Source organism: Adiantum capillus-veneris, chromosome 5 (genome assembly GCF_014529385.1).
Source record: "Adiantum capillus-veneris isolate H3 chromosome 5, ASM1452938v2, whole genome shotgun sequence".
Lineage (NCBI taxonomy): Eukaryota > Viridiplantae > Streptophyta > Polypodiopsida > Polypodiales > Pteridaceae > Adiantum > Adiantum capillus-veneris.
In genome coordinates, this window is record NC_140935.1 from 65,206,276 (window position 1) to 65,224,523 (window position 18,248).

General features: G+C 44.3%; 1 protein-coding gene across 1 annotated transcript in view; it reads left to right on the plus strand.

The window, feature by feature from the left end:
- The window catches only part of LOC147457446 (dynein regulatory complex subunit 7-like), a 318,156-nt gene that overhangs the window by 192,425 nt on the left and 107,483 nt on the right, over nt 1-18,248 (plus strand). The window contains exons 17-19 of the mRNA XM_086512336.1: nt 12,774-12,845; nt 12,944-13,027; nt 15,085-15,312. Of these exons, the coding sequence (XP_086368462.1) occupies nt 12,774-12,845; nt 12,944-13,027; nt 15,085-15,312 (384 nt within the window). The remainder of the gene's footprint in view (nt 1-12,773; nt 12,846-12,943; nt 13,028-15,084; nt 15,313-18,248) is intronic.

Genomic DNA, 18,248 nt, shown 5'->3' on the forward strand with positions numbered 1-18,248 from the left:
CTTCTCACAATTTCATAAAGAACATCCTCATCAAGTCCAATCAAGTTTGCAAGATTTAAAGACTCCACTTGTGCTACAAAATTCCTGGACAAAAACTCTTTAGGATTATGGTTAAATCATTCAAAAGCATAAAGAGATTTACAATGTCTCTATGAACAAAGTGTCATAGAAAGTAGAGAAGGATGAGAATTTATACAAAGTTGCAATCTTCTCTATGCTCTCTTTATTAAGACAAGCTCTCTATACCACCCTCTTGTTATGAGGAAGACGCCTTACTACTTGCTCCTGCAACTCAATTGGTAATAGAGCTAGATCTCTAAAGATTGAACTTTCACTGCACACACATTCCCAGTTAGAACAAATGATCGTTTTTTTGTTTCTTGTGACAACTTGGACAAAGAAAAAACAAACATACACACTATTTTGCCGGGCTGCACTTCATTTTAAAATAAAATGAACACATGTACATCAAAAGAAGTGTGGTAGTTGATGAGAGGTAGAATGACAGGGTTTGGTGATGCAAGAATTTCTCCTACTCTTTGGACACCAAACATGACCACCATTCGTTGTTGAAAATGGATCTTTCTACTAATTGCAACGTTTATTCTAATGTGTAGAGTAAAATGAAAGGGAAAAACCTCTATTCCTGGGCCATTATCCATGGCCTATGCATGTCCTAATGCTTAAAATAACACAAAAATATAGACATCCAAGCTAATATCGTACCTAATGAGAGGCAAAATAAAAGGATTTACCGAAGTGTTTATCTCGGCTAACCTAAGAGGACCTAAAATTCTACGAATTACTCGCTGAAATTGCAACTTAGTACTAACAATTATGTATACCTTTTGCCTTGCAATGGGAATGAAGGGATCATACAAATTCTCGTGATTCATGCAAGCTACTTGATTATGCTAAAGGTTGAGCCTTCACAAAACATACACAAGCTTGTCCTCAGTGGGGGCACCAATTTGAAGCGGTCCAGGGCGGGCAACAAGAAGAGCAACCTCTAGACACCCTTCAAGGCTCCCGTGCTGCTCAATGGGGCTGGGGCACAACACAACACAAACCAAAACAACAAACCCCCAGCCAAATCCCAACTACACAAGGGGCACCACGTAGTTTAAGAGCGAACTAGGACGCAAAAGAGGAGAATCGTTAGAGCAACCCACAAACAAGCAAGGAATTTACACTAACCCTAACACCAATGGAACACTCTCATACACTAAAACACGAGAGAGAGAGAGAGAGAGAGAGAGAGAGAGAGAGAGAGAGAGATGGTGCTCGGGCTGCTTTGAAGTGTATCGTTAATGATCAAGCAAACATAAATATATATATGTAAGAAAGAGAGAGAGGGGGGAAGGGGGTGCTTGTTGCACTAATGCCTTCTTACAAATCTGTCATGACCAATCAAAGGAGCAAGTGAACTTTAAAAATTCAGCAAAACCAATCGTTTTTTTCCACTGCACAAGGTCCTTGTGGGGTCCTTCTTTGGATAATTCTTTTGAATACCTCCAAGAGTGAGCCCTCCATAGTGCATGTATGCATGCCACCTACCCTTGACCTTATTTGGTAGGTCTATAATTGAAGATATTGTTGAGATCATGATATAAGTGAATAGTACAACTAAGAAAATCAAATATTGAGGGGTCTAAAAAATATGTACATGTCAAATATAAATAATATAAGTGGAAAAAATATAAAGGGGTCAAAAGAAATCTCTCTCATTATAAGGCTACCATAAAAAGATAAATATTTTTGGTGTTCTAATTTTTTAGAAAAAAAACAAAATAGATGTAGGAAGAGAAAAATCACAATAGTGAAAAAATACACACATAAATAAAACTAGTTTTTTATTTTATTTTTGTTGGGGTGGAGTTACACCAAATATAAGAGAAGCTTACATGAAAATATTTCTATATGGAATAAAGAGTATGAAAAATGGTAAGAAAAATTGTGGTAATGGTGAGGCAATGTACAAAGCATAAATAACACACACCTAGATAGAAATATTTAATTAAATACCAAAATAATTATGAAAAAATATTTTATTTAGGCCCTGTATGCAAAGAAATATTTACATACGCATGGGCCATAATATACTTATATTTTTTATTTTTTTGGCTCAACTAGCCCAATGCCTAGCTAATTGAGGGTTTTTTATTTCAGTAAGGAGATATGGGAAAAGTCCCCTAACTCACACGCACCTATATACAGTGAAAGGGTGAGGGTAACCACAGTGTTTGAGTGATTTAATAGGGGGGGATAACTCACTATGGCAATCACAGAGAGCTGAAAAACGGCTATCACTACCTCAAGGGATTGCGACAAATACAGCAAAGTCTTGGTCCTACTCTTCAACAAGGGCAAGCACCTGCATCCAACATGGTTTCTCCCTGTGGCCATCCACACCATATGCCACCTTTGCTGACAGCCCCTCCTATGCAAGGTATGCCAAGTACTTTTCCGTCTCAGAGCTTTTATCATACCCATGCTCCCTCATCACCTCAAAACTTCTATGCCTCCACCTCCAACTCCATGCACAAGGAGCAAGGACCACCTCGCCCTTCGACTTGCCTATTGAATCGGCCCATTTTTGTGCTACAAATGCGGGGCATATGGGCATTACCAAAGCAAATGCCCCTTGTCAGAAGGGTCCCCTCCTTGCCGTCATTGCCCTGAAACGAGGGATCACTATAGTAAGCATTGTCCTAAACTTCGTGCATCCACAGCTTCCAACCCAAGTTAAAGCCAGAATGAGTTTACCTTTTCCAAGCTCAATCTGATAGCAGTTAGCACCATTCCTCAGCCGCCCCCTTCTACCCACGTGGTTACCCCTCAAAATAAGCTGTAGTTGGTAGAGGAGCCATCGGGCGTCCTCACTCAGGCCCAGAGAGCTGCCCTCGGTCTTAGTATTCCAACACGCTCAACTCCCCCACATATTCTCTCAACAGTGGATACCCTGCCTTCAGCCGCTGACAAGCCATCACCCAGTGGCAAGCAAGAATCCAAATCTTTGCTCTTCGATCTTGATGAAGCTTTCTTGGAAGCAGTTTCCGATCTATAGAAGATCAAGGTACCAGAGAAACAACAGGTAGAAAAAGAGAAGCTTACAGCAGAGACAATCTTGAAGAACACCTTCCAACAAGTGTCCCTCTATGACATGCTGCGACTAGATGCGAGTTTTAGAAGTGACACCCTTGCTGTTATTCAGTCACTTTACCCTGGAGCAGGTCCTAGTGGCGGGCACCTCCTAGTGCGACCATCAGAATCCTTTATGATACCCAATCCCGCTGCTCCACTCACTGATTATAGAAGCCCTCGCCTGACAGTGTCCGTTTTGGGGTGGCAATTCTAAGAAGTGATAGTGGATGGTGGATCTGGCATCAACCTGATGCCTGAGTTCACTATGTTAGCGCTAGTTCTGCAGCCTACTCGCCCTGCTCCCTTCACAGTTACATTGGCCGACCAGAGGACAGTCTACCCAGTGGGAATAGTGGACAATGTGCCTGTGCAGGTACAAGAATTTACTTTTAACTTGGATTTTGTTGTGGTTCGTCTTCCCCAAGTTGAGGGCAGATTTCCCTTGCTCATTGGAAGACCATGGCTTCGACACACTAAAGCACTTCATGATTGGGGAAATGATGCCATGTGGATACATACTTCTGGCTCCTCGATGCAACCCATTCTCTTAGAAGGAGGTATGGATCCCGTGGTGCAGCAAGTTTCTTTGTCAATGGAAACCAACCCTAAACAAGAACAACCTACTACACCTGAAGGATCATACGAAGATCTTCTAGAGTGGGTGGAAGACGAAGTCTATGCCTTGTTATGGAGTCTCTATTCAATCTTTGCCATTGCCCAAGAATACAAACTCCTCCACATTTTCATTTTCAGATAAGGAAGACCCAACGAGCAGCCAAAGCCAGCAGCCAATGTAGAAGATCTGCAGGAGTTCACACCCCCTCAAACATCAGCCCCATTAGTGTCTGCTTCTCCGAACAGAACAAAGCTCTCCTCTGTGTCTAGCGATCTCCCTTCACAGAGCCCGTCTTGCTTGATGGATTCCTTGCTCATGATTGTTGTCTTGCTCATGGTACCTCCTCATGCTCTCCATCAACTGTTGCGCTCTGTAGCATCTCCTCTCTCAGCCAGTGGACCATGGAATTCATATACAATGCCATCCCTCACACCCTCTCACCCCCATCTACCCTCTCTCCCCAACTCGCCCCATACCCTCTCTCCCCAATTCACCCCCTTTCCCCCTCCCAAATTCGTTTCCCCCCCCCCCCCCCCCCTTCTTGCCCCAATTCGTCCCTCCCCCCTTCCCAACTTTCCCCCCCCCCCCCCCTCCCTCTCTCTGTGTAATGAAAGGCTTTGCTGTAACAGCATCTCAGAACTGAAAAAACTGTCAAAACTTTGCGTTTTTGTTGCCGACTTGAAGGCAATGTCAGACAAAACTCGCAAGGGTGGAAAAGCCACACTCGCCATGGAGAATGATGCAAAATCTCCAAGGAATTTGGATGCTAATCCAACCACATCGTCTACAACAACGGAAGCAATGATCATGGCTCACTTGATCTCGTTACAAGAAACCGTCAACAAGCAAGGTGAAGAGTTGCGCGCACTTGCAATGGAGAATGGTACTTTAAGAGTTCTCGTTGTGGAGAATGAGCACCTCAAGAAGGTTCTTGAAATGCAAACAACACGCTTGATGCATCTTGAGAATGAAGTTCAAGAATGTAAACGCTCTCTTGTGGACATGAATGTAGTGAAAGAGCGCTTGAGCAAAGTTGAGAGTGATCATGTATTGAAAGAGGAAACGATAGATACAATACGACATGATGTATGTGAGATGAGAAATGCATCCAAATCATGGGCTGATATATGTAAGGATAATGTGGTTTCTACATCTCCTATCACGCAAGCCGTTGTCCAAGCAAAGAATGTAGAGAATGTGGACACTCAAGAATTGCAAGAACGACAAAAACGCTCAAAGAACATCGTCATTCGTGGAATCAAGGAGGAAAGCATGGAAACACCCCAATCTCTTGCGGTTGCTATTGAAGAGTTTTTTGCTACACACTTTGGCATGTCAGGAATCATGGCTTATGGTGCACATCGAGTTGGAAAACAAGGAGTCCCTCGCTCGGGAGAAAGACCTATTGTATGTACCATGGCTGATGAGGTAAAGAGAAAGATCATCCTTGACAATGGTTGGATCTACCTCAAAGGAACGGGTTGTAATGTATATGAGGATCTCACTCTTATGCAACAAAATGTACGTCGCAAAGCATACGAGGAAAGAAGCAAGAAGGTTACAGTATCATCTCAAGAAGAAAAGTCACTTGAGGAGGATGCAAGTCCACCCAACAAATAGGGACACATGATCTATGAGACCAACTCACGCTTGCGAATAAGCTTTTGGAATTGTAACGGGTATCCATGGAATGCGGGAATTGGCATTGATGAGCTTACCAATGACTCCGATGTGATACTTCTTGTCGAAACATGGGAGCATGATGCGCAACGAATTCTTGGATTTGACAAATACGATGTACATTCTTTGATGTGGGCCAAAAATGCAAAGCAACGAAGAGGCCAAGGAGGCGTAGCATGTATGACCAAAAAGGGTTTGAAAGATGTTTCCATTGTCAAAGAAGATAAGTATAAACGCTACTTATGGCTGAAAATCAGTCCACCAAATGGTCAAGTCATGTTTGTGGCCGGCTGCTACATTCCTCACTATGACTCCAACTTTTATGCTCGCTTGAATATGGATAGAGGTCAGCCCTTTGTTGAACTAGAGGAAGACATTGCTCATTACAAGGATCAAGGTGAAGTCATTGTTTTTGGAGACATGAATGCTCGCACAAATATGTTACAACACGACACACAACAAGTCGACATGCCGCATGTATCAAGAAGAGTGGATGACTCATACATGTATAATCGAAGTTCTAATGATGCAAAAGAAGTGGATCACTATGGAAAGTCACTTCTACATATGTGCAATAGTACCGGAATGCTCATTGCAAATGGTGTATCTCTATGGCAAGGCACCAATGACTTTACATGTAGAAAGCACAATGGTGCTAGCGTGATTGACTATATGTTGTTCTCAGAAGCCACTCTAGAATGCATACAAAGCTTTACACTTGGTGAATGGAATCCGGAATCGGATCATAGGATGTTATGTATTGACCTCAAGTGTGGTAAACGGCCCGAGCATGTAGCCTCCAATCATGATGTGAATCATTTGTACCTACGTCTAGACTTCAAACGAGCACTTATATATGCTGATATGGTGGACCAAATGTTAAGCATGATAGAGCATCAAGGGAGCCCAACATTAGAATGCAAGTGGAAAGTTTTCAAAGAAGTAATTTTCTCTTGTGCGAAGGAATGCTTTTCGGTGAAACACATGTTTTGCAAAAGGTCTAAGAAGGGTAGCACCAAGAAGAAATGGTTTGACATGGAATGTAGTCAAGCCCGAAAACACTTGCTAAGATTGGATGCAATCAAAGACAAGGAAGTTTACTTGGAATGTTCACACACATACAAAGCACTTGTTCAAAAGAAGAGGAGAAGGTGGGAAGTCGAAAAACAACTTCTTTTAGCACAAGAGAAAGCACATGCATGTGGCAAGTTTTGGCAAAATCTAAAAGGCAAGCGCGTTGAGAGCTTTGGTGACTTGACTCTTGAGGATATGTATATGCATTGTAAGAACCTCTATGAGCAACCCAATGTTGATAAGATGGAGGGTTGTAGCTCCCTTCCATTTATGTCTCCCTTCTTTACCATTGAAGATGTATGCCGCGCGCTTGAGAAACTTGCTACTCGCAAGGCAGGTGACCTTCAAGGTGTCAAGGCTGAAATGATTAAATGGACAAGCAAGAAAACACGATATTGGATATGCGATATGTTTAACCTTGCACTTCAGTATGGCATGCCTCATGATTGGAGTGCAAATTGGATCAAACCTTTGCACAAAGGAGGAGATGTAAACAATGTGAACAACTATCGCACTATAATGGTTGGTTCTTTGATGGCAAAGTTATTTGGATGTATCATGGAGATGAAGATAAGTGAATGGGCTGAAAAGAATGGCAAACGTGCGCTTGGCCAAGCAGGTTTTCGAAAGCATCATAGCACTATTGATCACCTTGTCACTCTTCGAGTTCTTATGGAAGCGTCTCGATTGAAAGGAAAAAAGTTGTATTGTTGCTTTGTGGATTTCAAGAAAGCTTTTGACATGGTACCGCGAGGAAATCTTTGGAGACGTATGCAAAGCCTTCAAGTACCGAGAGAATTTATGCATGCAGTCTTTCACATCTACCAAAAAGTGATATGTCGATTACGTATGGGAGATGGAATTTCAGAATTTTTTGCAAGCACTATTGGTGTCAAACAAGGATGCCCACTTTCCCCAACCCTCTTTGGGCTACTCATTGATGAATTGGAATACATGGTTCTTGATTTTATGCAGCAAGAAGGCATAGAAGAGGTTAAGATTGGAAATGCGGTGATCATGCTTTTGCTTTATGCCGATGATGTAGTGCTCTTGGCACATACCTTAGAAGATGCACAAAAGCTTATGAGTGTCTTGGAACGCTTTTGCCTACATAGCGGGCTGATCGTGAATGGATCCAAAACCAAGGTTATGCTTGTAAAGACCCTCAATGACGAAAATCCATGCATTGTATACAACAATGAGAAACTTGAAGTGGTAGATCACTTCAAGTACCTTGGCATTGAGGTTCCATCCAATCATAAATGGAAGGATTGTGCAATGCGTCGCTTGGAAGCCGGAAAGAGGGCTTATTATGCATTTGAGAACATGTGCAATGCAGGAGAGATCAAGTGTTGGGCTCTCAAAAAGTACCTCTTTGACACATTGGTGACACCGGTGCTTCTTTATGGAGTGGAGGTGTGGGGTGGAAGCATCGGGAAGTCTACTTGGAAAGAGTTTGAGAATGTCCAAAAGCGTTTTCTCACCAACTTTCTCCAAGTCAAGACACAAACACCCTACATGCTCTTACTTCTTGAGTCCGGATCGCTTCCCATTGAGGTCTTGGGCATGGAAAGGGTTGTGGAGTACATGCGTAAGACACAACGTAGCCCTTTGCATCGACTTCCTAGAACCGCATATGAAGCAAGTCAAAAGGTTCAAAAGACATGCAAGAGCAAAATACTAAGTTCGGGGTGGATGCTTGATATCAAGAAATGGTTTGGAAGATGGGATGCATGTCACTTGGTCAAGGATGCGTCGATCGACTCCCAAGTTAATGAGGCCTTCTTACAACGCCAATGTATCATGGCTTGGGAGAAATCCGGAGGTTCTCGCTTCAGCCATTACACCACACACGTTGCCCCAAACTACAAATCTCTCTTCTTCTCGGAACGAGGTAACCGAACCCATTCCTACATCCTTGAGCCCATCCCGTTGAGTGCGATCCGCACCATTGCCTCCATTCGTCTTAGCTCCCATTCTCTACGCTGCGAGACAGGACGTTGGGGCACTGGCGAGGAGTGTCATCGACTTTGCACCTTATGCCCTCGTCAAGTGCGAGAGAGTGAGTACCACACACTACTTGAGTGCTCAGCTTTTGACCACATTAGGTCCTCTTTTCCCCATATATTCAGCCATGAGCTCTCCCTACATACCTTCCTCTCCCAACCACGATGTGGACTCTCTATTGCGACGCTCATTTCAGCCATTTTTGAGCATCGAGAGTCACTTATGAACTCCACTCACACCACGTGACATGTTCATTTGGTCCCATAGGTCATATTTGACCTCCCAGGACGATAATAGAACTATCTACTATCTATCTCTCTCCAATTCGTCCCTCCCTCCCCCCTTCCCAACTCGCCTCCTTTCCCCCTCCCAAATTTGCCCCCCCTCCCTCTCTCCCCAACTCGCCCCCTTTCCCCCTCCCAAATTCGCCCCTCCCCTTCCCAAACTCTCCCAGTTCGTCCCCCTCCTCCTCAACAACTCCCCCCCCCCCTCCCTCCCAACTCGCCCCTTCCCAAACTCGTCCCCTTTTGCCCCTCTCACAATTCATCCCCCTCCCTCTCACCAACCCCCCCCCCCCACCCAACTCGTGCCCCTACCCCCTCTCAAATATGGCCCCTTCCCACCCAATTCCTCCCTCTACCCCTCCCAAATTCGTTCCCTCCCCCAACTCGTCCCCACCCCCTCTCGCCCCACCCATCCCAACTCGTCCGCCCTCTCTCCCAACTCGCCCCTACCCACCCCCTCACACTCTCACCCCTACCCACCCCTCTCTCCCAGCTGGCCCCTACCCACCCCCTCACACTCTCGCCCCTACCCACCCCCTCCCTTCCCCTCGCCCCTAACCAACCCCCCCTCGCCCCTACCCACCCCCTTCCACCACTCGCCCCTATCTAGACCCCCTCGCCCGTACCCTTTCCCCTCTTGCCCCTATCTAGTTCCCCCTCCCCCTCGCCCCTATCTAGTGCAAATCCCCCCCACCCCCACTCACCCTCACCCTCGACTTGTTTGCAGGAAATATTTAATTTGGGTAAGCTGGAGATGGTCAACAAACAAAGGGGGAGAGCAACTTTTTTGTAATCCGATCAGAGCAGATCCTTTTGGATGTTTCCTTGTGGCTTTCAAGCATTCACTTGGTTGCCATCCCGGTGTTGTTTCCTTGTGGCTTTCAAGCATTCACTTGGTTCCCACCTTGTTGCTGTTAATGCTTTTCGTTCTGTCATCAAGACGGAGCTTCACCTTATTTGTTGTGTTGTTGTAAATGCTTTTCGTTCTTTCATCACGATGGAGCTTCACCTTATTTGCGGAGTTGCTCGAGTTTATGATCATCCCTCTTTTCGAGACGAGTGCAAGGTTCATGTGCAAGTATGGACCAGGTCATTTTCCTCTCATATGGTTAGGGACGATAAAGATGTGCTGGATCCAAACTGAGCATATCCCTTTGCAGTGGAGCCTCATTCTGTTTTGCTAATTGGGATTCTTCGACTATGCACTCATACTTGGTTCCTGTCTATTCAAAGGCTTAAGGCGTTTGCAAGCAGTGCAGTGTTTTTAACTCCACTTTTTGAGGCATGTAAGGTCATGGTTGGGCCTAGCACCTACTTCATGAAAGATATACGGATGCAGTACCTAGTGGTTTTTTTTTTTCACAGTTTTTTCAGTATTCCTCTCATCGGGACGGTGAGCAGTCTTGTGGCGGACAACCTGTAGCAGGCTACAGTGTCACTTTCGCAGGACACACAGTTAGTACAATTGGTCTAGGTTAGTACAGTTGGTCTAGGTTGGTTCACACTAGATGGACTCTCTGGGCTGGGCAGTGACAAGTGGCAGCAGAGATACGGACTGGTCTAGTGGGCATCGTGGCCATGTCACCACATGGCTGACATTTATGAGCTCTGGGTCGCTCTTTATGGTGGTAGATGTGAGTAGTAACGGTTGGGTCAGGATCATCTTCTTTTTACATCTGGTCCAGCGTCGTAGTCGGGAGCATAGAGTCTAGACATAGAGCACGTCTTCACTATCCCTGCACATCTGAGCCTCGACACCCCATTGTACCTGAGAGTCCTGGGCTGGAGTTGAGTGTGCTGCCAGGCCAGAGTCTGTATCAGTTCTTTGAGATAGTCGAGTCATTTGTTGTGGTCTGCTGCTATGGTGTCAATGTGAGCTCAGTTGTTGTCTTGTTGTCTATTGTTTCCTGTTTCAGTCTGTTTTGAGTGAGATTGTCACGCACATTGCACAGAGGAGCACCCGCTGTAGAGAGCACGACACACTATCTGCGCTACAGTTTGTCGACGCCATGCTTTGATTTTTGGATTTTTGTTGGTCCATATTGTCGAAGGTGCAAACTTCATGGCCGATGGTGTAAAGCACACATACATAGAAAATGTGGTGCACATCTTGTGTGTGCTCATGTTTATGGGCGGTCTTTCTGTATAAATAATGTATAGGCAATGTCTAAAACACGTGTACATGGTGTTTTTGGACACAAATATATCATGCATTTCCTAAAGGGCTTCATGCACATGTGCTTCATACAGAATAGTATGTGCAATATGTGTGCTAATTGCATACCCGTTTCTCTTCCAAAGATCATAAAATGAAACACCAAAGGTTGACTCAAGCTACTGTATATACTGCTTTTGCGGCTGTGGGAAAGTGCCGCTAGCCTCGGAGGCCTTTGAGATGCTTGGCAGCTCGCAGGAATTACCCCTTGTAAGGGAGCTTGAGACTTTGAAGTGTTGAGGCAACAAACTTGCGAGAACTGCCCCTTATGAGGGTTCCTTGGAGTCTTGGATCTTGGCTCGAGCTTCTTGCACTCCTCATGGGAGCACACCCTTGCGGACCCGAAAGGGTTATTAGGTGGTTGGGATCGACTGGTCGGGATTGCCAAGCAGTAGGAGCTCCGGTGGTCTGGCAGTTCGGCCGCGGACCCGAACTATGCATAAATTGCAATTGGCGCTTCTTCCATGTCGGCCCAGGTTGCTCTCATCTAAAATAGGCAAACCAAATTGAGCTCACGACCCCACAAGCAGTGCCTTATCTTGGGTAAGCTACACCAAGTAGCCCACACGGGTTGCTTGTGTGTCAACCTGAAAATAGAATATTTAGCGTCTGCTATGCAATGGCTCACACACACATAACGTATCACACACCTAATCATAGCATCAAGATTAGAGACTACTAAGGAAGCTTTAATCAAGAATATAGAGGCTCAAAATGAGGCTGCAAACACAAAGATTCTAGACACACGATTGAAAAAGAAAACCTTGATCAATTTTTACGCTTAGGGGCTCTATGAAATTGCGTTGGGGATTGCTTTGCACACACACAAATTGCACGAGGTGATGATGCTCACAATGAGAGAAATGGGATGCAACAAGCAGCTAAAAATGAATAAAAAACACAAAAATTGAAATTGCACACACAATATGCTAAATGAAAATTCCTCCTCACCTAATCACCAAAGGGTAGTGGAGCATGCTCGTGCCCAAGTGGTGATTAGAGAGTGGGATTATTGAGAAGGGTAATGCAAATAGAAATTAGCTGAGTGATGGGCCTAGGTGCGAAACCGTCGGCTCTGATACCACTTGATGGGTTAGTTGGCGGAAGCGTGCTCCCTAATCACCAATGGCTAGCATTAGGCTATGGAGGGTGAAGCCTTAGCTTAACCATGGTGTTAGGGTTAGGGTTGGAGATATGGAGATTAGGGTTAGGCTACACCAATTGCAAGAGCATAAAGAGAGGTTTCAAAACTAGTGGGTTGTGATTGAATTTTGGGTATTAAGTGGTTGAATAAATGCAATCCTAGGATAGATGTGTCAAAAAGAACTTTAGTATCTTATCACATCTTCATTCGAAACACGGGATAGTCCTTTCACATGTGATCGCTTATATGCAAGATCGATGGAAATTGGATATAATACCACAGTGTTGCTAATTGATGTCACACCAGATGTCCCACATGAGCAACCTCAGCAACATTTTATACCTGCCATGAAGGAAGCTCCATCAGTTAGTTTCTTTATGTCTTTTTGCACATTGCATGGCCCATGAGGAATTGCAATGAGCAAAGTCATTCGTCAAACATCTTGCTCTTTTTATTGATTTTCACACATAGCATCATCCTTTTGGCAATACTTTGAGCAAATGGAGTTAATTTTGTAATCACGTTTGGTTGTGTTATGTAAATAAAAGGTTGGATTGCTAAAAATCTTTCAAGTAATAGACAATAAATCGCTGGACATTTTGTGTGAAGGTACGCGATATACAAATGGAGAGACCAATGGATAGCAAAACTGCAAGAGTGATTTACACAAAACAAACACAGGTCTGTTAATTTGAGGTGATTATGTCATTTAACTGAAGTTGTGTGTTTAGACACAGCAAGTAAAGACTGTACTTAACCACCTGTAAGACAGTTTACAGATGCTACAACTACCCAAATCCTTCTGGACGTGTTCAAGTAAAGAGGCTCACCTTTTGGAGTACATTAGAAACTATCAAAGAAGGGTATGAGTGGATTAGTGGCCTTATAATCTCACCAATGTGATACTTTTATATGTTGTTTGTTTTTGGTATATTTTGTAATTTTGAAAAAGTAAAAGGTTTGCATCCAACAGAGTAGTTTTCAATTCTGCACAACCCTCTCTGCATAAATGATTATACAAGGCATATTCGGTGTCATTACACATTGATGGGCATTTGGAGATGTGGGCATGTACCTAAGGTCTTGAGGTGATTTGATTATATGGCATGAGTTATGCATTACTGTGTACCTTGAAACTGTGCAGTTGCTGGTATCTTAATTGAGGCGTTGTTGGAGTACAAGGCTCCAGGCCATTGGGGGAGTATATGAGAGGGATAAGGGGTCCAGTTGGGAGGGAGTGGAAAAGTGGAAGCGCTAAAATACCATCAGCCATCAGCCCCATGAGGAGGTGCCCTTGTACAGAAGCATAGACACGTGCATTTTGCCATCAGCCCTGGGGCAGCCCAAGCACCTTACATCCACAGAGCTTTGAAAAGCTATCTGCAGATCAGCACCAGCCCATTGACAGAACCCACTGCATCCCTGTTTTCTCCCCACGATTCAGCTGGGGGACCAAAGCCTTGTGTTTTGAACATCCAATCAGCCCCGTGGATCTGCAGCATTCCTCCCTTAGATGTCAGCCAATGTGTTACCTTGGCAGACCAACTTCTGTTTTTGCAGCTACAAATCAGCCCTCTCATCTGAAATTTTTCATCCCATAGATCTTGCCTAGGAAATGCCAGCCCCACTATGCCCAACAAAGATTAGTCCCATTAGACAGATGTATTGACCCGCCTTGGTTTGAGCTACATAAATTTTGTATGGACAAGCTGCCCCCTTTTCAGTAGTCCCTTGATGCACCATCCCTCACCCTCACGCATTCAGAAACTAGCAAGATTATCAGACATGAGCTCATTCAGGTGGTTATTAGGAAGACTTGGCTGTCTCCGTCACATGGGGACTTCTCCGCGTTACAGATGATGGGTTTATCTCACACCCCGGGTATATGGACACCCACCTATCTCATGGAATTAGATGTGTTATTGGTCAACTATACACCTCATCTCACCAGTTGGAGATAGAGACCGGCCAATAGAGAGGTATACCCTTAGAGGAGAGATTATGCCAGGTTTGCCAAATAGAGCTAGAGACAGAGGAGCATTATATCTGCTAGTGCACAGCATACTATGAAATGTGCAGGTGTTTTCATTGCTCATTTAGAGATGGCTTTGGCCATTATCCCGCACCATGAATTACTGTGATCAAAGGTGCCTAGGTCTCTTCTTGCTGGAGATCCGTAGACTCAGAGAGACTACCCTCAGGAGCAAAGGACCTACACATAGAGGATCCATATAGAGGCAGATCGCTACTTTTTACAAAGGGTCTACTTGGGATGGCCCACCATAGGTTACCGAGTCACACCCTCATCGGGGATTCCTTCCTGATCGAGCCATCCAGCTTGGCCGCTAATGTCATATTTGTTAGCTCAATGGATAAAGTGTGGTATATTGTGAAATCTGAGCAATGGACTAAGATCGATTCGAATATTTTAGGTTGCAGACTGCTTAAAGATCTGCCATGTTATATGCATTTTTCTCTTTTTTTGTTTCTTGCCTGTATTGGGTTTGGATTTCTTGGAGCTTGGAATCCTTTAGAGAATTGGTGGATACTCGATTTTGCTATTTCAAGACTGCTGTAGCTTTTTATTTCTTGAGTTTTGCTGACCTTAAATTATGTGGTTTAGAAAGTAGCATGGCATGGTCTTTTTTTCTAGTCAACAAGTGTAAAAGAGTAGATACTCATTTCTCACTATTTCAAGCCGGCTGTAGCTTTTCGTTTCTTGATTTGTGCTGACCTTCTTTACATATGTGATTCACAAGTAGCATGGCATGGTCGATTTTTTCTTGTCAATAAGTAATAACGAGTTCTGTTAATGACAAATGTATGTGTCTGTGCCAACATTCTTAATGGATGTGATGTAGAAGTAGCATTTAACTATCACTTTTTTTAGCAAGTAATGAGAAATTCGGTTTCTTTTCAGTTCAACCAGATACATTCAGAAAGACGGCTGTTCATGTTTGCAGCAATGAACGAGTGCAACATAGAGAAGTGTATATGTACCACAATTCGCCCTTCACATGCAGATTTTATAGAGCTCTTTCACTGGGAATCATGTGCATCCTTCTTGGCTGACTTTCTTGCTTATGAGGCTTTGGAGGATCCTCACACATTTCCATCCTTTTTACCATCACCTGCATCAGTCCTCACTGTAAGACTCATTGACTTTTACGAAATGATAAATTATGTGAAATCTTGCAGCAAAGCAACTTGTAAAGAATTATTTTTCTGAAGGTTAGACCAATGCTTACAAAAACTGGCTTTGTAATGTACTTGTACCAGCCAGGATATTAAAAAACTGGCTCAAGTAAAACCTTCCCCTTGTACTGTACCAGCCCAAAAACCAGAGAAATGCATAAAATATGGCTTGGATCAAACTATGCCATACCACGAGCTATGAGTTTCCCACGTTGTAAAACTGGCTCAAGTAAAACCTTCCCCTTGTACTGTACCGGCCAAAAAACCAAAGAAATGCATAAAATATGGCTTGGATCAAACTATGCCATACCCCAAGCTATGAGTTTTCCACGTTGTGCATGTTGTAAAAAAGCTCAATTATTGTTTATTTGAAGAGAATTTTTATCAATAAAAAATACTTTTTTCTTTTAAAAAAATAAAAAAATAAATTGAGAATTGACACAAAAGCACCTCACAAAGGTTGCCCTTCAGGGAGCAAGGAGGGGGGGGGGGGGTGTAGCAGGCTACAATGTCACTTTTACATGACACACAGTTAGTACAATTAGTCTGGTCTGGTTCACACTGGACGGACTCTCTGGGCAGGCAGTGACACGTGGTAGGGATACGGACGGTGGTCTAGTGGACATCGCGGCCAGGTCACCATCACCACTCACTTTGGAGATAGACTTAGGTGGCTGACATTTATGAGCCGTTGGTGGATCTTCTTGATATATGGTCCAGCGTCGTCGTCTAGAGTAGCGAGTCTATACACACAACACGTTTGCACTGTCCCTGCACATTGAGCCTCGACACCCCCATTGTACCTCTGAATTCTGGGCTGGAGCTGAGAGTGCTGCCACGCCAGAGTTTGTATCGGTTCATTGAGATAGTCGAGTCCATATGTTCTGGTCTACTGTTGTGTCTCGGTGTTGATCAGTTGTTATCTATTGTTTCCTTTGTTTTCATTCTGTTTTGAGTGAGATGTCACGCACATTGCACTGAGGAGCACCCATTGTAGAGAGCACGACACACTATCCGCGCTACAGGTGCTCTCATTTTTGGCACGCTTGGTGGGACCTGAGCTGAAGTCTGACTCTTTGTTAAGGTACAAATCGAGGAGCTAGCTGGGTTTTACCTAGCCTCGCCTACTTCGACTCGCCATGGTCCAACCAAGCTCTCGTCCTGGTCTAGTCCTTCCTCGTCCTTGGTCTAGTCCTTCGTCATCCCTAATCCAACCAGGTGGTCTAGTCACTTGCCTTGGTCTAGTAGAGTCTAGGCCTGTTTTCAGCCAGTTAAAGGTCTTCTTGCCCAAAGCTTGGTTGGGTTGGTGGTCACTACATGACACATACAAGGCGGTAATTAGAGCGTCAAAGCGCACTATTGAGTCCTCTGAAGTACTACAACAGAAGACGTCAACCCTTAGTACCTAGTAGAAGTCCACCAACCTCATCACCCATACCTCCACATACAGCATCATCCATTCCTCCATCCGGTTCTACATCTTCCAAGTCACCTTCCCCAGTAAATCTCTCTCCCATTTTGTTACAACAAACTACTAAGCAACAGGCTCCAGAGCATGGAGGCGCTGGCCAGTGTTTTGGCCAAGGTAAACATCAAGTTTCCTACTTTCAAGAGACTCTCCTCAGAAGATGCAGACGACTATTCAAGGAGGTTTGTATCTCTCTGTAGAGGTTGTGGTCTTAATAGAGAAGATACTTATTTCGTGTTGTTTCCATCAACCTTGGATGGTTTAGCAGACAAGTGGTACAGTCAGTTTGCAGAGAACCACTTTGCAACTTGGGCCACTTTACGACAACAATTTTGTGAAGCTTTCAGACCAGGGGACTTCCAGGAGAAGGTCCTGGATGAGTTGGCAAACCTGATGCTCCAGCCAATTGAGACTTTTGCAGAGCTCATGACCAGAACAAAGTCTCTGGTGGTCAAGCTTCCTCAACCACCAGGTGAGTTCATGGTCAAGGAATGGGTAGAGAAGGCTCTTCCTAAAACTTCCCAGCAAAAATTCCGAGAGAGTCTCCGACCTCACGCCACTCTGGAGGAGTTTGTCGCGGCTACTACTAGGATAGAGGGAGCTAGGAAGCTATTCACCAACTCCCCTCAGGTAGAGACCCCTAAGTGTTCGCGGAAAATCCTTCTGATCCGTTAACTTCTTTATGCTGGGAACTGGAAGCCCTAAAGTTACAGCGAGCTCTTCAAGAAGAGAGGTCCTTCTCTCTTAGACAGGAGAAGCCTCCACATCACGAGGCATTGGAACAGATCAAGCATGAGCTAGAAGAGCTGAAGTCTTTGCAGGAGACTAAGTCTAGGTTTGGTGTAGTGAAGGAGTACGAGCGGAAGTGCAACGCGAGAGAGAGTGCGAGAAGAAGAGCACGACGATATGGTGAACTCGCTCTACTGTAATGTGTAGAGCATAGTGAGTTCTTATTAGGTTTTAACAAAAGAATATGTGTACATACTTGGCGGCCCCCCCACTTACCTGGGCGACCACATTGGGCTTTATACCCCAACAACCTCCCACTTAAAGTCCAATGTGGTACTTTAAGTGTGAGAGAAGCTACTATACAAGCTAATATACAAGAGATGTAGAGAAGTGATGTACTACCCTACACCTAACTGCTTGTGAAAATGCGCAAAGCTCTCTGAGGGAAGTCCTTTTGTAAGTAGATCAGCAGGATTTTGTGTGGTGTGAACTTTGACAAGCTGAAGTTGCTTATCCTCGAGCATTTCCCTGATGAAATGATACTTCACATCCACATGCTTTGTCTTTGAGTGATAAACTGGATTGCGAGCCAATTGTATAGCACTTTGACTATCACAATATAACACAAGTATCTCTTCTTTGATTCCCAAATCTGTTACTAGTCGATTAAGCCAAATTGATTCTTTGCATGC